Below are 21,371 nucleotides of genomic sequence, written 5' to 3'. Positions count from 1 at the left end.
ATAACCCCAGTATTGTGGAATGGAGATGGGAGGACCCTGGGAAAACCTGCTAGGCACCAAAGCCCAGTCAAAAATTTGAGCCCTGGGTTCAGTGAAAGACCTTGTTTCAGAAATCAGGTGGAACATGGTTGAAGAAGACACTGATGTTGTGCTCTGGCCTCCATATATGTGCACAATGATACATAAAGCTTTCATTATAGCATATACATTCATCTTAGCACCATAATTAGATGGTTTTGGTTCTCAAGGAATTGATAATAATTTAGACCTGGTTTGTAGAAGATGGGGGGAGGCAAGGATTGAGGAGCTTGTGAGCCTCATTAATATTAGTGGGTTCAGTATTTCAACTTGTTAGTTTCTGATTTATGAATAGTATATGTCTCTCCAATTGAAGTGCATGCCCCTAAGGGTAGGACTTACTTATTAAACGTTATTGTGGTTCACACAGGGAGCATGCAAATAACCTCTCAGTTCGTGCTCAATAATTATTTGTAGAAAATCATGGAGCAGCTAACACCTTGAGCAAGTGCTGAAGATCTAATTATCAGTGATCACCAGCCCTTGGTTTCCTTGCTTATAAAACATCATAATTTGAAGTGTGCATTGTATTTATTTAATCCCAATGAATTGTAGCAATTTAACATGTTTTAAAGTGTTGTATTCATAAAGTGCTCTAAACAAGATGTTCTTTTTAGCGATTGGGGGGAAAAAAGTTCTCTAAAAGGCACATAATTCTTAGTGGAAAAAATAATAGTAACTAAAGTGTTGTGTGAATGTTTGAATAACAATTTGCTCATTTTCTTCATGAAATGAGATTTTGATATAAAATGCATGTGTGTCACTGAAAGACAGAGAGAGATCTGTACAGCACTGTGTGCTATGACAGCTTGATGGCTTCGAATGGGGGAGGAGTGCTCCCAAAGGTGACTTCTCTTGCTGGGTAGAGTTAGTGGTCAGGGCAGCCATTCAGGCTGACAGAACCTTGGACTTCTGTGGCTTCTGTGATGGGGACAGGGATGTGGTTTACTTGAATATTCTTCAGACAGCCAAAAAATGAGTTCCACACAGGGAGTGAAAGCATTTTCAATTTGTCTGAAAGAGAAAGAGGAGGCACTCGGTGGATAGCTCATACCATGAAATGAATGAACATGGAGGGTTAAGAATATTATTAGAAAGAGCCAGAGACCCCATGGCCCTGACCACCTGGCCATCTCCGGACCTCCTGCCTTCTGTGATACAGAGGTAGCAAAGCTCTTCCTTGCCTCTAGGGAAGGAATCCCTACAGCTTGAACCAATAGATAATAATTCTCAACTCTGTTACCTTTTATGGGTCATGAAAGGACTATAAAATTAATGAGCAGACTACCTGAAGGACATACAACAAGAAAGAACAAAAAGGGCCCTTTCAGGCAACATTTTAGTCTTTGAAGGTGACTGTCTCAGCCTGCCCCATTCTCTCATTTGATCTCAACAGTCACCTCAATGCTTGGGGAAGAGAGACCATTATTTCTCACCAGCTTTCTTGATTATTTGCTGACATAGGCTTCTGACTTAATGAAGCCTTTTAAGGGAGGGTTATAAATGACAGGCTTGGAACCAGAGGAAGCAGTAGTCATGTGGCCCGCACTACCCTGAGATATACCTAGATGCTGAGGCAAAGGGCCTTGCCACCTCCACTGTGCAGGAATTCTCTTCTCCTTACTCAAACATTGGGATACCTTAGCTGTTGGATTGAGAAGACATCAAGAGCTGCTGGGCCCTAACATGGGGTGTAAAGTTGGGACTAGAGTTATTTACCTGGGACGCCTCCAATGTGTAGTGACCCTCGGGTGCTGTTCGGTGGGAAGGAAAGCTGCCCAGCTGTGTAGCTATTGTCTGTATCCAGTTCCAGATGCAGCGTGTGCTGTTTAATGGAGACTGGATGAAAGGAAGCTGGTTAGTTCTGACATGTGCACCCCCATGTCACCATTGTCTTTGTTTGAACTCATTCCCACTAGACCCTCAGGGGCACTGTTTGAAGGCACTTGCTCTGCCCTGGGTAGAAATGCAACACCCTATTCAGCAGCAGCCATTACTAAATTGGATCCCTACGATGAATCCATAGTGTTGAGGAGGCAGCTGAGTTGGTTTAGTGCCTGCGGTACAAGTGTGAGGATCTGGGTTCAAGCTCTCAGACCGCCTGAAAACCAAACAATGCCAAGTGTGGAGGTGGACTGTTGCAATCTCAGTGCCTGGGAGGCAGAGATGGCAGAGTCCTGTGTCTCGTTGTCGTGCTCACCAGCCAGCCCAGACTATGAGTGAAACCCAGGCCAGTAAGACCCTGTCTCAAAAAATAAGGTAGTTAGCACCTGAGGACTGAAAGCCAGGTTTAACCTCTGGCTTCCACAGGTGCGCACGCATGCGCACACGCGCAAACACACACACACACACACACACACGTGCACACACATGAACATGAACACACACAGTTAATCCACAAAGGCCATATTGTTATCCCATTCATATAAGAGATGAAACCCAGCCGGGTATGGTGGTGCACACCTTTAATCCCAGCATTTGGGAGGCAGAGGCAGACGAATTTCTGAGTTAGAGGCCAGCCTGGTCTACAGAGTGAATTCCAGGACAGCTTGCTTGTGTGCATGCATGCGTGTGTGCGTGCGTGCGTGTGTGCATGTGTGCGTGCATGTGTGTGTATCTGTCAGTCTGTTTGACTGTCTGACTGTGTGAATACATTTGTGAGTGCAGTGCCTGAGAAGCTAGACGAGGGCACAAATCCCCTGGATTTAGAGGCACAGGTAGTTGTGACCCACTCAGTGTGGGCTTTGGGAATCACACCAAGCCCTAGAAGAGCAAGAGATGCTCTTACTCACTGAGTCGTCTGTCTATCCCTAGAAATTTGGCTTCTTCTTGTTGCCATTGTCCCGAGGAGTTCAGAATCATATAGCTCAAAATGCAAATGGCAATGCTATCACTTTCTTAAAGACCAAAGCATCTTCTCAGTTTCCTGGGTGGGGCCAGGCTGAGGAAAATCCTCCATGGGTTGAATGGGTTGAATCCCGTAAGAAAACCAGGGGTCTGGTTATAGTACCTGGCCCAGCCCAACCCTCCCAGTGGACAGACTGGGGCTGCCTTTGAGAAGTTCAAACACAGGTTAAAGGGTTTCCGTGTGTGTACAAAGGTTACCAGTGCCATACCTGCCACCGAGTGCCATTGTCCATCACACAGAGATCGCTTCGGTGTAATTGATGTCACGGTCCCACCTGCCTCACTGTTCATAGAGGTTGTGACCTGAAACATACACATTTGGCTATTTCCTTCAGAAGGGCACATGGAGCCAGCCCTCCCTGCCATCTTCCCTGTACACAGGCAGCCTGGAAGCATGCTAGATATTGGCCCTCCATCTCCTGTATCAGGTGACCACACAATGTCCAAAGCTTCCAAAGAATTCTTTTTCACACTTCTTCCAGGCAAACCAACTGAACAATTAAGCCCAGGCCCTGCCTAGGATTCCTGACAAGAGCAATGGGCTTTCCCCCACCTCTCTCAGCCCTCAGAGGTTCCTGACAAACACCCACCACTCTCCTCAGCGACCAGGATGCAGCAGAGACTGTTGACCAACAGACCTGAAGTGTGGAGGCTAAAACTGCTACTGGAGGTTTCATACTTGCTGCAAGGACAACCCAGTTATAACAACCCCCTAGCGCACTGCAGACCAGAGGGCTCTAGGACACTAAGCTATAGGTTGTATCTGACAGGACATGTGTCAGGTGCTGGGCACATGATACATTGTTGGCAGAATCCCATCTTCCCACTTTCCATGTTGGGGATGCTTTCAAGATCTTCTAAAGGCTGAGTCGAAGTGACTATAATGAGACGCTATAATAAGTATGTTTATATATCATTTACATCTGATTTGCCTGTTACGACATAGGGCAGGCCACTCTCAAGCAGATTTTGGGCTGACCAATGTCCCTGCATTTAGGAAGGTCACCAAATCTTGATTTTGTTTTCTTGACATCACTTTCTTTCTGGAAGGTGTCACTGAAGACCCTTCCAAATATCCTTCTCTGAACAGCCAGCCATCACGTGCCCTCCACCGTGTGCCCTCCACACACACTGGTAGTTGCTTCTTCCTTTGCGTGACTGGAGACTCACACTGACTTAACATCTACAGCTTAGCGTGAGGATCTATGGGCACTTGTCGGCTGCTGGGGGGGAGGGGGAGTGTTTTTTTTTTTTTTTTCCAGAGATGCAGGCACTGGCAAGTTGCTTGTGCTCCTGGAAATGACTCTCACTTATGCCTGTCAGCAAAACAAGATGAATACACTGGGTCTCCCAAACCAAAAAGACAAGAAAGCAGAAGAGAGGAGTAGGAGGGGCCAAGAGAGACTCACAGGTAAATATGATCTAAAGTTATTACCCTCACATTCAGAAATGTCAGAGGAGAACACATTTTTGTATATAATTAAATGATGATGATAAAAACTTCCCAAAAATGACATGGAGGTTGGGAACCAGGGATTTAGCCCTGAAATAGACTCTTGCCCAGAGTGTCAGAGGATCTGGATTTGATCCCTGGAAAGAAGGTATTGTAGCTGTTTGAGCTGTTTTATTGTCACCTGGGACTCAGTCCCCAGTTTTAATAAGTTATAGAGAGCAAAATGAAAGGAAACGGCACAGCAATCATCTTTGACTCAGGCCTTAGCTGTAGAGAAGATTCCTAGAAGAGTTCCATTTTAAAGAAATATAATGTGATTGTTGAAAATAGGTTATTGACTCAGGCCTGTGAGTGATGGAGACATAGGGTGCAAGCGCAACAGTGGGGGGAAAGTCCATGCAAAGATGGAGAGACGGTGTGGGAGCCAGCCAGCAGCTTAGACGAAGGCCAGAGCACAAGGTCTGCAGAGAGGACAAAGGGTACAGAGTGGACTCCATGACTCAGGACCTAGGCATGGATGTGACTTGAGGGTGACAGGAGGGTGTAAGCATGGGCAGGCTGTGTGGCATTTCCTCTACTTTGACAGAAGCCTGAGGATGGAGAATTAGCAACGATTGTCTGCAGCCATGCTACCCTGAGTGTATCCAATCTTGTCTGACCTCAGAAGCTAAGCGAGGTCCGGCCTGCTCAGGACCCAGATGGTGAAATTATTATCTGTGTTCTGTAGACACTGAAACTTGGCCCAAAGGAGCTTGAGCAGCAGCCCCAGTTCCCTTTAGCTAAGTGGTGTCATCAGAATTCAGAATGTTTGAGGTTTCCTGGTTTTAAAGATGAAACAGAGAATATGATGATAATGACTTACTAACCAAAAAAAAAGGGGGGGGGAGTTAATCTCTAAACCAGGTGTCATAGGTATAACATTGCACTCTGCCTGTACCTGTCTTCAGCCTGGCTGAGTCTCTGTTGTGGGCTCCGTCTCCACTCCCATGTAAGCATCTCTCTGCATACCTTCCCTGCCTCCATCTCCCTCCTGTGTAAGCATCTCTCTGCATACCTTCCCTGCCTCCGTCTCCCTCCCATGTAAGCATCTCTCTGCATACCTTCCCTGCTTCCGTCTCCCTCCTGTGTAAGCATCTCTCTGCATACCTTCCCTGCCTCCATCTCGCTCCCATGTAAGCATCTCTCTGCATACCTTCCCCGCCTCCGTCTCCCTCCTGTATAAGCATCTCTCTGCATACCTTCCCTGCCTCCGTCTCCCTCCTGTGTAAGCATCTCTCTGCATACCTTCCCTGCCTCCGTCTCCCTCCTGTGTAAGCATCTGGCTGCATACCTTCCCTGCCTCCATGTAGACACTTAAGTGCTCTCCAGATTGACTTGCGATGTGGATCAAGACCCCAGTAAGACTTCGTGGGCGAATGCTGAGAGTGAGCGTAAGTGCTGGCCCCAAGGACACGGAATTGGCTTCCAAAAGAAAGAAAGAGACACAGTTAAAACACCGTAATTAAGAATAGAGGACAGAGTTCTTCAGACTCACAGATATGAGCTCTACCAACTGCTCCTTACCTAGGACCACGTGACCTCCTCCTTGGGAGAAATAAATGCCTTTCTCCAAAGAGCCACCCAAGCAGGGAGATACCCCAGACCTCGCAGAGGGGGAATCCAGGGGTTTTGAGTCCAACTGGAAGTTCCTCAGACACCCCACAAAACTGTGCTGGGGGAGGCTCTGTAAGGAAGCAGAGGATAAAGAGTTCAGAGTTCATGGCATATAATTCCCAGAGAAGCTGAGGTGGATGGCGTGTAGCTTAGCAGAGGAAGGAGATTCTCGAAGAGTCCTTCTTCCTGCTTCAGAGAGTCAGGGGGTCCTGACTGTTCCCTTTGGCTTCTTGTCAGGTATCCGAGGAAACCTGAAAACCAGAGGCTTGGTGGGAAGTCAAAGTTTAAAGGTGCTACTTATTCAAATGCTGGGCATGGGGTGGTTGGAAATGGCTAGCTGTGCTCAAATAGGAACCAGGAGGCTCAACCTGACTCTGCTTCATGGAGCCTGAGCTGCAGCACGGGGAAAATTCCACCTCACAGTTTACACACCTCACCATTCTTTGTAGGTGCAAACCTTTTCTTAGGGCTTTGTGAGCTAGCATGATAGTTTATTGCCGGGCAGCTGACTAAAAACAGGGCCAAAATGTTCCCCAAATAATAAAGTGCAAGATACCTTCCTGTATAGCCAGGCTTGGTGCGCTGCCAACAAACCATGAGTGCTATGAAGTCCAAAGAAGATTCTGTGCACCCTGTTAGTACCTTGTGGGGTACCCCCTGCATGCCTGAGGTGGGCTTTGAATAAGAGTTCCCACTTTGGACCAGGGTTTCTGAGGGTTCACAATAACTTGTGGTATTTAGTAGTTGCTCACATACTATCTCTAGCAGATGTGCTCATTCTATCCCCACTCGTGGTGCCAGTGGCATTGTTAGGTGGTGGCAATGGCAGATGGGCCTCTTCAGAAGTTAGTTTTTATGATGGTTAACATTGTCACCTTGACAGGATCTGGAACAATCTGATAGGTAAGCCACTGTCTGTGAGGAGGTTTCTAGATGAAGTTAATGGAGATGGAAAATCCACCTTAAATGTAGGTGGCATCATCCCATGGGCTGAGGTCTTCAGAACAGAAACCCAGCTGCGCTTTGATGGACTGTATCTCAGAAATGGGAGCCCAAACAAACCCTCCCTCCCCTAAGTTACTATTGGCAGGCATTTTGTCACAGCAATGAGACAGTACTTAATGCAGTTTCCTGTATATTTTCCCATGATAAATACATTTATCACACTTTATGCCCAGGGCTGGCTGCACTTGTGCTGTTTAGAACCGGTACTGGATTTTATCTTCCTACAGTTGGAATCTCAGCTGTCCCAAAGGCCATACTTGCCTGTCTGTGGCATTTCTAGAAAGTTGAACACCCTTTGGAGGCAATGAGCTCACTGGTGGCAGGCTCATCCCAGGGGAACAGGGATCCTGGTCCTTCCTCACATTTATGCTTCCTAGCCACCTGAAGGTGTGTGGCTTTGCCCCATTAGACATTGCCTGCTGTGATGTCCCATCTTGTCATAGGCCCAAAGCATCTGGGGCAAGAGACCATGTCATAAAACCCACTACTTTGCATGCAGACTGAAAGCTCTTCAGATACAATATTGCAAATAGGGGCTACTATCTGTGCCTTGTGATTAACATGGTTTGGGGTTTGGTTTTTGTTTGTTTGTTTGGTTAGTTTTTGTTTTTTGTTTTTTTAAAAGATTTATTTATTTATTTATTTTCTGTTATGGATGCTCTATCTGAATGTACATCTGCATGCTAGAAGAGGACATCAGATCATATCATAGGTGGTTGTGAGCCACCATGTGGTTGCTGGGAATTGAACTCAGGACCTCTGGAAGAACATCCAGAGCTCTTAACTGCTGAGTCAGGTCAAAAACCTAATCATATCCTTGAGTAGTCTCTCTGCTCTGTGATTTTTCTCTGAGAGGAAAATAGGTTTAGAGGTTAAAGAAAAGTCACTGTTAACAGTAAGGATTTCCCCTTAGCATATGCATATACACCATATTGCATATCATTCATAAATGGTACGAATCATTCATGAGACACAGCAAAGTTACTACATATAAATGTAGTAGAAAATAATGTTACTTTGTTCCTCATTGTGGCTTTGGTACAAAGAGTGGGCCACATAGTACCCCATGGAGCTACCCCAGCTTTGACTGGGTCACCCTGAAACTAAAGTCTAAGCTGGTGCAAGGCCTGCTTTAATTACATCTTTTTTCAGGCCTGGAGTTTAGTCTGTGCCCTCCCTAACTCAGTACAAGCAAACATCACACCAGGTCCTAAGGAAGGGGCAGAAACTATATTGGGTGAAAGATGCATCCTAGACTTGAGCTGCTCATAGCATCACTGACCTTCAATGGTGTAGGAAAGGCTACAGGTGTAGGCATACCAGATGAGGTCAGCACCTTGGTAGGGTGGGAGGAGAGACAGAGGAAGAGAGCCAGCACAGAGGACTTTTGAACTTGACAAGGACAGTAAATTGTAACTCATCTTTGTGTCCGAGGACTCTCAACTGTCCCTTAGTCATATACCAAGTTTGGGTCTTAAGCTTATATTATCATTTCAGTCCCTGAAGAACAGTAAGATGCATATGTAGGCATAAAGATCCGCCTTTGTGTTTCCCATGAGGCTAAAGATTCATCCTAGGCCCTCACTCACCAAGAATCCTCTCTCCTGCACACATACCTTCTGCTTCTTCATGACTCTGAAGCCTTCTGACTAGAAAAGGGAACGCATTGGCTTTGTGCCAATGTGAATATGCCTTATGCCCTCTTGATTTCTTTGCAAACCCAGGTCAAGCTATCTGGCTAGACACTGAAGATGCCGCTTCACTTCCATGTGCTGGCTTTTGTGCTTACTATTTATGATAAAAGGACACTGGGTTTCCATTTATAAAAGAAAAATGATCCTATGAGTACATTTTGATTCACAGCAAGCTGACAGGCAGCAAGGTTGGAAGTAGACGCTTCTGCAACCATTCTGCAAATGTGGCAGAGACTGCCACAGCTTGGGACTCATCACCTTAGCCTCTGCCACAGGCTGGAGACATGACTCCGTGGTTAAGAGCACTGGCTGTTCTTCCAGAAGTCTAGATTTAACCCCCAGCATCTACATGGCAGTTCATAGCCATCTATAAGTCTAGTCCCTGGGGAATCTGATGCTCTCTTTTGGGCTCCACAGGGACCAGGCACACATGCGATGCATAGACATACATGCAGACAAAATACCCACACCTCTTCCCTGGAAGGGAAGCTAAGAGAGTCATGTTTCTAAGGCCACAGAGAAGCCCACAGTCACTTCTTCAATACCTGTGTCTCAGCCTAGACCTCATACATAGGCTTGGGAATGCAGTGGAGCTGCTTTCTCTGTGGGCTTGTGAACATTAGATATATAAAACAATCACTTAAAGGATTTACAAGTCTTGAATGGCTCTTGTGATGGTAACAGTTAGAGTTATGCTGAGAATCACTAGTTTTCTAGCTTTACCTTTGACTTTCTTGATGGTGACAACCCCAGGTAAACCTGTTCTCTGGGGCTGATGGTAGAGTTTCCAGGCAAACTGCCTTCCTGGGCCCTTAGTCCATCCACCACCAGGCGCGCCTTTCTTCCACTCAGTTCAAACACCACCTTTAGAACAAAGAGAAGAATCAACGGTGTACCTCTGTCAACTGGTGCCAGATTTTACTAGTAGTCGTAGGAAACTTCAAAAGGGAGGGGGTTTCCATCCTTCAGTAGCTTCACAGGCAGAGAAAGGGCTCTTGTTTATCAGCATGAACATTTTTTGGTAAGATGTCAGGTACTAGACAGCTGAGATGAAAGCAGAGTTATGGAACTAGCTTGAAAATGAAACACTCAACAGATACAACGGATCTAGAAATGTAAACAAAGGCTGAACAACCAAGGGCATGGATTGTGACTAAAGGTGAATGGTCTGCGCAGAACTGAGCCCGGGCATGGCTCCTGGAGCAGGCAGAAACTGATGTGTCTCTTGCAACATGAACGGCAAGCACTCTCTGCTACAAGTTTGAATTCATGTCTGCTCTCACGGTGGTGGCTTTAGCTAAAGACTCCCAGTTCCAGTGACATCATAGAAGTCTATGACAGCTCACTCGTTCACTCACTCACTAACACCCTTTCCCTCTCTCCCTTTCCGTCTCTCTGTTGGCCCTGCCATTAGCCCAACTGGCTTCTTCCTTCATTCTCACTTCCTGTGCAACCCAGCAGCTGTCCCTCTTGCTCTTCCTTCAGGATGCACCCTAACCCCACTGCTCCCCACTACCACTATGGCTTTTCTAGGTAAGGGCAACAGTGTCTGTTTGGGCCCCAGCCTAATTTTTTCAGCCAAAGAGACTTTGTAAAAGTTACAATAACTTTGTAAAAGTTATTGCTCTGTTTCTGTGTCTGTGCTTTACCAGTGTTACGACACTTCAAAAGCTTCACAGACACTTGTAATAGAATCCAAAGTCCTAGCTGGGCGTAGTGGCACATGCCTGTTAACCCAAGCTACTGGAGCTGATACAGGAAGGTCAAAAGTTCTAGGTCTGTCTGGGTTGCATAGTGAGTTCAAGGACAGCCTGCACTATACAGTGAGATCTTATCTCACAAATTAAAAAACAAAAACAAAAAAACCAAAAAAGCCAGGCCTGAAGGCACAGCCCGGTGATCTTTTATAGTTGTCTTGAGGCTGTGGTAGGAGCAATGCAGAGTCAGGGTCAACATAAGTAACTGAGACCATATACTTCAACAATAGAGTGCTTACCTACTATCTACAAGGCCCTAGATTCAATGTTTAGCCATGTTAGATAATACATACATACATACATGCATGCATACATACATACATGCATACATACATACATATATACATACAGCTAGCAATAACCTAAATCCTTAGTTTGGCCTGCGAAGCTTAAGTTAAAAGATCCCTGCCCCACCCCTTCCCCAAACTTGTCGCTTATAACTTTGTGATCTTCTCAGTGAGCAAAGCCCAGCTCCAGTCCCATGGCTTCACATGGCGGTTGCCCCACCCCCAGGAGCCTTTTCCTAACCACTGTCTCTTCAGTGGTACCCCTACTCTGACTTTTCTGTGGTCTAACATCAACCACTTTCCCAAAAGACAATTGACTCGGGATGGTCGTGTGCCTGTGTGCTCTAAGAGAGCAGCCTATTCAATAGTCATTGAATAGCCATGAGTGGAACTTATTAGGTTACCTAGTGTAGTGGCTATTCCTGGTTATCAACTTGACTATATCTGGAATGAACTACAATCCAGAATTGGAAGGTGCACCTGTGATCCTAATCTCGAGGCTGGAGATACAAGTTTCTGACCTGGATCTTGGCATGGAGATCTTGAGACATAGTGGCTATGAATCCCAGAAGATTAAGACAGGGAGATCTCTGAGTTCAAGGTCATCTGGGACAAAGCAAGTCCCAGATCCAGGTGTGGTGGCACACACCTTTAATCTGGGCCTCACCTTCTGCTGGAGACCTACATAAGGACATTGGAAGAAGGAAGATTTACTCTCTCTTCTTCGCCTGCTTGCATTGTGGGACTGAGCAACTGCTAGATCCTTGGACTTCCACTGACAGCTGCTGCTGAGCATTGTTGGGGAGTTGACCTACAGACTGTAAGTTATCAACAAGTTTCCTTACTATATAGATACTACCCATAAGTTCTGTGACTCTAGAGAACCCTGACTAATACACCTACGTTTTCTAATTAACAGTGCCATCATTAGAAAGACATGACTTCCCTTTAACTTTGTGATGCACACTTTTAACTGAGGTGGCTTCAGGCAAGAGCTGGGATGCTAGGATGCAGGGAGAGAAGGCTTTCTGCTTGTGCTATGAGAGGAGGAAGAGGAAAAGGAAGAGGAAGAAGAGGTAAAATGAGGTATCTCTGGATAGGACTCAAGTCTAAACAGAAACTTCATTCATGTTTAATATACATATAGACAGGAATCCTACATAATATACTTAGTATTTTGACTGTAATCTGTTACAAGAGGATGGGCATGAAATATTCTATTTGAGGTTCTATGTCTTTGCTCAGAATGCCTGAATCATTTTGGATTTTGGATTATTTCAACATGCTCAGACCATTGTTAACGAACGCAGCGCTCACCGTGTGCCACTTCCCGTCGTGGTATCTCTCTTTGCTTCTGAGTCTCACTTTCTTCCCTCCTGCCCCCAAGGCAAAGATGACATGGCCTTCTGAGAGATAGAGAGCCACAAAGGAGTCCCTGGTGCCTGTGTGAAACACTAGCCCTCTGGAGGAAGTTGTCTGTATGTCCAAAGAAAACTGTAACCTGTGGGTAAAGAAAGACACAGGAAACGTGACTTGGGCATGCTGGCCTATAACCCCAGTTCTCAGGAACTCCAGAGGCAGGGCGATTACAAGTCTGACACCAACTGGGGCTGCCTAGAGGTTTTTAGGTATACAAGAGTTATATCTTTTCTCAAAAACAAAACAAAACAAAACAAAACAAAACCAACCCAACCCAACCAAAAAAATAAATAAAAAGGAAAGAAATGGCCAATGAAGGGAAATATATACTTTCAGTTCCCTGCATCTCGGAAGAAGAGTGGCAGTAAGCCTACCTCCCAGAGACATGGGACTTTCAGAAGGCAGAACATATTAGATGTTAACAGTATTGCTGTACAGTTTCTTTACTATATTAGGGAATTGCACAGATTGTCTATGGCAAGCTTAGCGAGTAGTAGAAGTCCTAGCATGTGGGAAGAAGAAACATACTTGGGCTTTTAAATCAACATTAAAATTATGCTACAATTCATCTAAATTTACCATGTCTACCACTTCTGGGTGTCCAGTTCATTAGCGTTGAGTTAATTTATAATGTTACACAAACCATCTGTGGTGCTCCTCCTCCTGTGAAGCACAGACTCCACCTTTCCCAGTAGCTCTCTGTCCTCCCTTTGCTTAGTGTCTAGACCACCCTTCTACTTCTTCCTCAGCAGATGCTCTTGGTACCTCATGCAAATGGAACCACACAGCATTTCTTTTTGTGACCAGATTAGCTCTCTTACTAATACAAACTATTTAAACCCAACAAACATGCCTTCTATTTGCACAGCTGCACAGGGAGGGAAGTCGGAGGAGGACCGGGGTGGGGGACAGCTTGACTAGTGAGAACGTGATTGGACGTCAGATGAGCATTTCCTCTCTATGGGACATATTTAACACAAAGCACAGGAGTACAGATTCACCTTCTCCTGCTCTCCCCATTGCTCTGACTCCCAGACCTCAACTAACCTGGGAGAGGAATTATAAAATATTATTATGGAGCCAAAAATTGAGAGCTAGCATTTATTTATATGATGGTTTCAAATCATTTCCAAGTTGAGCCAAGCAAGCTTAACTGTATATGAAGATCCTATGAATCCATCCATCAAACCATCTATCAAAACTGGTTAACCGTCCAACAAATAGTTACTGAGTGTTCAGTGTGCAGAAGGCACTGTGCTGATCACTGGGGATACAGGCAGGGAGTTTTGTTTCTTGAAATAGTCTATGGTGTGTGAGGCCACCAACAAGTTCATGGCGGTACAACTTGAAAAGGCAGCACAGATGTTTATACCCATTCCCTGGGGTTCATGTCTAAGTACCCACTAGAGGACAGAGACCAGGTTTATCTTGCTAGTAACTATATGAGCAGGGCCTATACACAGTACACATCCAACAAATAGTGACTAAATTGAGTTAAGGAGGAAATGAATAATTCAGAGGTAGACTCGGGATGTGGATAGCAACATTATACTGTTAATTCTTTGCTTTCCAACATTGTGAGGCTAAGATGCGTATTTGTTCATCAAAAGAACAGGTTTCCTGGAGGGCAACATTCTTCAAGATGAAAAAGAACCCATATTTGTTAAATGAAATCACCCAGATGGCCCGCAGCTCCGTGTTTCTCCTGACGTGTCTGTCGCCTGTGTCAACTTAAAGGAGTATTGGGACTCACTCCAGAGCACACAGCACTTTGCATACGTGGGCTCAGTGATCAGACTTGGCATTTGCTTTCCACAACTGTTTCTTAAGGCAATCATTTTGCAGAAAAGACTAACATTTCAAAAAGGAAGCAGCAGATTCACATCCAAGAACATCGCAGCAGAGCTCTGACCCCTCACTGCAGGATGAAAACAGAGAGGCTCAAGGGTACATTTAAATACTCATTGCAGGCGAACGCGGTGGTGCCAGCCTTGGGGGGTCTGTACAAACATAGCTAGAGCACAGATCCAAGTAAATCAAGGTGAAGGTAACAGCACACAGCAGAGCTGGCAACTTCTCACGGACATGGCTGCTAAACAGTTGGCACTGGAGAGCTTTCATTCAGTCACACACACTAATGTGAATATGCAGTTAACATACAGTTAACTTTGACAGGCTTTACAATCACACAGACCCTGTAGAATCACATTCTTCAAGATGAAAAAGATGTGCTCATTCTGCTGTAGAATCACAACAGCCAGAGCATCTTCCAGAGAAGTTTAGTTGAGGAGGAAAGATCTATCCCAAATGTAGAAAACCCTACCCATGGGCTAGGATCCCCGACTAAATGAAAAGAAGAAAGCGGACTGCATAACCCCTACCCTCACCCTACTTCCTGGCTGTGGGTGCGATGCAACCTCATGTTCCTGCTGCTTTCTCTGACACAGTGGGCTGTACCCTCAAACTGGGACTCAAGTGAACCCTCCTTTCTTATATTGTTTTTGTCACAGTGATGAGAAAAGTAACTGATGCTGTCTGTAGTGACTGCCCCCACTTCACCCCACATTGAAATGTTACCTGGATGAGAAAGTATCAGGGTTGACTCACAAGCAGGCAGATAAATTAACATGCTGAATGTAGGAAGGGAGAAGATGCTGGGCCAGGGGGAGCTGGGAGAGAAGAAGTCAGGGAAGGCTGGGGACAGGGCAGTTAGGGCAGCATCTACAGATGCCATTTCTTTAAGATGAGCAGTTGCTATGAAGGTCAGCATGGCCAAGGGTTCAAGGCTGACAATGGGCCTCCCTTCCCAGAAATGATGATGTCATCAGAAGAACTGATGGAAGGTCATTCCCTCCTCCTGCTCTGGCTTCTACAAGCCCAATTTCAGCAAATGAAAGATTCTTAGACTTTCCATGGGGGCAGGGGTCACTGGAGACATACAAACCTCTTGCTCAGGCTTTTCCTTTAGGTCTTCCTGACTGTCAAACCTGAATCATCCTGTGCTTCACTGAGTGGGCTACCAAGGGCCAACCTCATTTAAACTATGAACCCGTCTTCACTGTCAGGAAATCAATATTGCCCTCTTTTAACCAATGAGAAAGTGGAGGGGAGAGAGATAACCATTCTCTAAATTGTTGGGCAGACCCAGAAATGAATTGTACACTTAGAAATGACACACTGTGTACAAAGGTGACCAAGATGTGCTCATCTCCAGAAGGCCTGCTACAGGAGCATAGAGGTGTCCCCAGGTGTCACATCCTTGGGTCTGTTGAGAGTGGCAGACACACTACAACACAGACTCTTATGCCCAAATCTTACTCTTCTAAGGTGATCTCTCCTTCAGGGCCCTGAAGGACAAGATAGCTGCAGCCTGAGACCCACTCCATCTGTACAAGTGGCCCAACCCAGTTTCATCTCTCCCAGTCAACTCCTGCTCCTCTTACCACCACCTTTCGCAAGCCTTCCCATTACTAAACTTCTTGCCTATCCAGACCCATCCTGGCACCCATATCACAGAGAAGCTGATCTGGCAGATGACAGCCAGCTTGTAGTTAGAGGCAAGGCTAAGAGCCAGAGTTCAAGCTGGTCTTTCTGACCCCTGGGCCCTTGGCCTCTGTTTAATATATGAAAGTCTGAAGGAATGGTTACCATCCTTCCCTTCATGTCTCCTTCAAGTCATCTGAGAAGGACAAACCTTGCTTTCCTTCTTTCTTCCAAAGTCATTAGCATTTCTGCTCAGCCCCTCCCCCCTGACAGGGATGCAACTTGTTAGCATAAAAGAAAAAAATCTAATAGCATCCTCTAGGAATCTGGCACCAGGGCTACCTAAGAGAATGATTTCCTATTCAGTACAGAACTAAAGAGAAGAAAGGTGATTTATCACATAAATAATGAATAGCTTTGGGGGTGGGATAACAGCCTTATTTTTAGAACACCTTTAGTTCTCAGCCGGAGCTGAGCTAATTGTTTAGGTCCTGAGTACCAGCGTCAGCAGCAGCAGGCACATGTCTATTCCATCTGTAGAGGGAGGGAGGGCACATGACAGCCCCCATACAAACCTGACAACACCTCCTTCATGAGCATGATGTCACGGGCTTAGACATCCTTGGAGAGACTGGAAAGCTGGTTCTCAGTTGGTGTTAGATGGAACAAGAGATATTTTAAAAAAAAAAAGAGAGAGAAGGAGAAATACCTGGGTTTCAGCAGCTCCTGGGGAAGCTTGAATAGCAAGTGGCTGGTAGGACTGTCCCCAAACTGCAGGGCTCTGTGAGTGGCCTTGGTGTTCAGAGGTGGTAGGCAGGACTTCCCATCTTGCCAAGCCTCTATGCTCCTTGCAGCCTGAGGTGCATCTTGCAACAGCTGTGAAAGAGAGGAAAGGAAATGAGGAGCCAGTTGTGGCAGCGAAGACAGGATGTTTGCCTGGCCCAGTGCTCAGTGCTCACTCTGGAGTCTAAAATATGAAACCAGCAGAGAAATGGAAGACTTAGCAAATAGCCCCAATGGGAAGAGACAGTCCATCTACCCTCGAGAGCCCTAGTGTGCCACTTACTGTGTGGAGACACAAGAGAAGGTGAGAACTTATTCTCCGCTTCTTTACTCTCCTGCAGACCCACCCACCCCAACTCAGTGTCCTTGTAGCTATGGTTTGGGGGCCTTCTCCTTCAGGAAGTTATGAATGAGGTTGGAAGACATGGCTTTGGAGAGTCCCAACATCCCTTTCCTCTTACTTCCTTTTTTCGGGGAATACATGAAACTCAAGCCTTATACAAGTCTAGCATCTTTAGGGAAACAGCTGCATCTGGAGCCTGCAGGGACCCTGTACTCCATCCTATCACCGACTGTCAGAAGAACCACAGTGCTCTCAGCAGACAGCCAGAGTAGGACATGGAGCCCCAAACCTGCCACCTCCCCTTCCAGGGCAACTGAAAGCAAAGGGATGGGTCACCGGACCTGTCCTCACTGCTATGAGCATTGATGACATCATAACAATTTGTCCTGTCTTGGAAAATGCTTTCAACTTTTGAGCACTAGATGGGCCCAGAGAAGTTAGAGGAAGAAGCTGAGCGTCTCCAGATTCCCCCTTTTTCTTGCAGCAGAGTCCAGGTCTGGGCCACAGGGCTCTGAGCTCAATGGGGAATCTTTTTAGCCCAAGTAAAGGCTGAGGATTGGCCAAGGAATGAACATGTGACCCTTGCTCCTGGCAATGACTCTTGAGGAGGTGCTGTTTGGGAAGAGCAGCTGATAAAAGAAAGATGCTGTCCTAGCAGAGAGAACCCCAGGCAGAAACCATCCTTCCCCTGCAGGACACTGTTCATCAAGCAAGTGTTTCTCAGAACCAACCAAGCAAGACAGAGCAGAGAGAACAGGGGAGTGGGGGTGGGCTGAGGGTGGGGGCATCAAGTTCCATGTCCCAGCAAGGCGGCTCTTGAAGCAGCTAATCACGCCATGCCCACAGTCAGGAACAGAGATGCCTGCCAAGATGTTTACTGCTCACATAGCTTGCCTGCCTCTAGTGCAGTCCAGGATCCCAAGCCAGGGAACGGATGGTGCCCTCACTTTTAGGCTGGTTCTTCCCTTACCAGTTAAGGCAATCAAGACAATCACCACAGGTGTGCTCGCCAGTGAACCTGATAGCCATCCCTCATTGAGGCTTTCTTCTCCGGTAATTCTAAGTTGTCAAGTCGACAAATGAACTAACACAGGTAGAATCATTGTCCTGCTTTAAGCGATTTTGGAAAGGATTTTCAGGAGCCAATCATAAATAGCTTCCCCAAACCTTCTTTCATTATCAGGAGTTCTTCTCCAACCCAATCACAGATAGATATGGTCCCCAGAATGTACTCTTGATATATCAAAGCCAGGCCTGTTGGCACAGGCCTGAAAGTCATGTTTCTCAACAGGACAGGAGGACAGCAAGTTCACAGCCAGTCTAAGCAATATAGCAAGATATGGTCTCTAAAGGAAAGGAAAGAGATTAGAGAAGTATTCTAGAAGTCTCTGGGTCTATAATTTTCTTATGATATGTCATCATGTAGGTTGCTGCTAGCTTTAATCTCCCCAGCAGCTTAAAGTGCTCTTTTAACAGATTGATATTGACTCTTGAAAATGTTCAAGTCACTTTATGTCACAGAGTAAGACTCAAAGTCCTCCCTTTGCCTCCTTTCTCTACTGAAACTTCACAGTGTTTATAGGTTTTCGAGCTAGCAGAGGCGTGAAGAGCACAGTTATTGGACTGATACTATGCGGGTTACTATGCGCTTACTGTGGACTCCAGACCTATAAGTTACTGACCAGGGACTCTTAGAAAAAGTTCTTGTAAAGAAACAACACCATGCCCTGCCCGGCCCCCAATCTGAAGCTTAACATCTGGCCCTGTCCAGTTTTCACTTCCTGCTGCTGGCAGAGTACTGCTAGAGTGGCAGACGCCTTGGAAAGAGCAGAGAACACTTGTGCACAGTACATTGTGCCTCAAAGACACACACGCATCCTGTGTCCCAGCTTTGGGCTGCTGCATAGCCAGCAACTTATCTAAACACAGCCCATGCTCCACAGCACAGCTCTTGGGAAGCCTCCTCCTCCTGGAGGGCCTCCCTGATTCCCATGGTAAGAAACTTCTGCTATACTAGCCCTGCAGCACAACATGCCCTGTCATGTTGTTCTTTTACTGTGTATATAGTAAGAAGGGACATATATGACCATATATGAACATGCTTGCGTTGTATCTACCCCTTCCTAGGTGTGTTGTATGTGTTCCCTCACAGTGGCATCAGAAGAGTTTACTAGTATTTGTTTTCATTTACATGGAGTAAAAAGACCCATACATGGGGGACAATGATCATGCCTCGTTGGTGTATAAAGGCTGACCTAGACCCAGACCGTCTGACCCAGGGACCCAGACCATCTGACCCAGGGACCCAGACCATCTGACCCAGGGACCCAGACCGTCTGACCCAGGGACCCAGTAGGTCACATATGCTTTGTCATATTCTCTCCACTGACAAACTAGTCAAGAAAGAAATAATATAGTCTATCTCATTTGCACAGAAGAGGGAAAAGGTAGGTAATGCATTCACAAATGTCCCTTATAACAATGTTCCCCCCCAAAATAAACAAACAAACAAAAAAGCCTATCGTGGTGGCACACGTCTTTAATCCCAGCACTTGGGAGGCAGAGGCAGGCCGATTTCTGAATTCGAGGCCAGCCTGGTCTGCAGAGTGAGTTCCAGGACAGCCAGGGCTACACAGAGAAACCCTATCTCAAAAAACCAAAACCAACCAACCAAACAAAAAAAACAAACCACCAATGTCCCCCATTACAACCTACCTGCCTAGGCCCCCTAGGAAATACCACCAATTCTCTCTACTCAGAAGACCTGCAGGCGCCCATCCTTCAAAATGCCACAGATTCCTCTGTTTCTTCTCTTTCTCTCCAAATATCTGTCCCCTGTCTCCACAAAACTCTCTACAGCGTTGCCATGCAGAGCCTGGATACCCCAGGAATCTCCTGCCTCTCCCTTCTCTCTCAAATCAAATCGTGGTCCGAGTTAAATATTTTCTATCTTCTGAACACTAGTAGAGCCCATTCACTGCACAGCAGGCCCTCTGCTGTCAGAATGACTTAGTCTGAGTAGCTATCACCTTAAAGCACACAGAACGCAGGACTTCGTTTCTGAAGGGACAATTCTAAAGGCAGCCTTTGACTCACAGTAAGATAACAACTCCGAGCATTCATGGAGTGAATTCCTTCTAAACAGTGCAGAATTCAGTATTATCTGCTACTAACCGCTGTGCAGCTGAGGAATACAGCCGGGTGAGGAGCACATGGTCAGGGTTAACTGGCACTGGCACTGGAGTGAGCTGGAGCAGCATGCTCTACTTGGTCAAAGCCGAGTGCTACTGGAGACTGAATCAGGGTCACACATTGTTGGCAAGCGCTCAATGCCGAGCTCTCCCTGCAGCCCAGCAGCTCACTCACAGCTCCACTGTCCACCTTCTACCTGTATTGTGATGTCAGATATGGGAAGGTCACCCTGTCGAACAAGCTCAGAGCAAGTGACTCCTTAACTCCAAAGCTTATGTTTAACTCATGGCAATGGTCACACTCCTCCATGCTAGCAACATCACTTCTTCTTGGTCTTGGAGGCACATGAGAATCACTTGGAGGTTCCTGCAAATTACAGGTCAGAGGTCCTTTTCAGATACCTCTGACCTAATTGGTCATCGAGCATTGGGACTTTAAAACTCCTTGTGTGTTTAAAATATGCAGTCTGGGTAAGCCACCCTGGCTTGAGTGAATGTGGATACCTTGTAATAGAGGTTCCCCTGGGAACAGAGGGGATATTTATGGGGACTTAAGAAGGGCATAGCTCACGTAGTCTAGAGAAAAATCACCAGACCTTTCACCAATACACACAAGTGTCTAAAAGCTGTTGGCTACAGAACCCAGGTTAAGGTCTGTTAGCAGATAGGCAGATAGTTTTACGGCTAATCATCTCAACTTTGGTAGGGGTTGGGGAATGAGATGTTGTACATTTAGATATTAAGAGTACTTTTGGAGCTTCTATTTGTTTGATAAGGCTTTTGTGATGCTTATTTTTCAAATGTCAATTTGACACAACCCCAAAATCATATGGAAAAAGTCTTAATGAGAGATTGTCTAAAGTAGGTCCATCTGTGGACACAACCATGGGGAACTGTCTTAAGTTAATTGATATAGGAAGATCCAGACTACTGTGGGTGGCACCATTCCCTAGGCAGAGTCCTATAGGACTGGTATATCAGAGTCCTATAGGACTGGTATATATAGGAGTGGAGAGATCTAGCTGATCACAAGCAAGCAATCGAGCAAGCGTGACATGTGGAGCGTGTGGAGGTGACATGATTAGCTGTTTCAAGTTCCCACCTCAACTTCCTGACAAAGATGGGGCTATAACCTAGAATTGTAAGCTGAAATATATCCCTTTCTCCTATAAGCAGCTTTTTACCAGGGTATTTTAACACAGCAGCAGAAATGAAATGAGGACACTCGCCAGCTACCCACAACACCCACCACAGGATCTTAAGACTTCTGGTGAGTGGAGCACAGCTTCTGCTCCAATCCAATTGCGCGGGACCTGAG

At 46.0% G+C, this 21,371-nt stretch overlaps 1 protein-coding gene across 1 annotated transcript in view; it reads right to left on the bottom strand.

Moving 5' to 3' along the window:
- Nucleotides 1-636: 636 nt before the first annotated feature.
- Lama3 (laminin subunit alpha 3) overlaps nucleotides 637-21,371 on the bottom strand; it is a 129,562-nt gene continuing 108,827 nt past the window's right edge. The window contains 8 exon segments of the mRNA XM_029472159.1: nucleotides 637-1,092; nucleotides 1,798-1,917; nucleotides 3,195-3,288; nucleotides 5,769-5,899; nucleotides 6,002-6,161; nucleotides 9,514-9,654; nucleotides 12,152-12,335; nucleotides 16,446-16,612. Coding sequence (XP_029328019.1) covers nucleotides 947-1,092; nucleotides 1,798-1,917; nucleotides 3,195-3,288; nucleotides 5,769-5,899; nucleotides 6,002-6,161; nucleotides 9,514-9,654; nucleotides 12,152-12,335; nucleotides 16,446-16,612 — 1,143 coding nt within the window. The 3' untranslated portion in view covers nucleotides 637-946.

Source organism: Mus caroli, chromosome 18 (assembly GCF_900094665.2).
Source record: "Mus caroli chromosome 18, CAROLI_EIJ_v1.1, whole genome shotgun sequence".
Classification (NCBI taxonomy): Eukaryota; Metazoa; Chordata; class Mammalia; order Rodentia; family Muridae; genus Mus; species Mus caroli.
The sequence above is the reverse complement of the archived record's forward strand: the minus strand, read 5'-3'. Positions and strand labels throughout refer to the sequence as shown.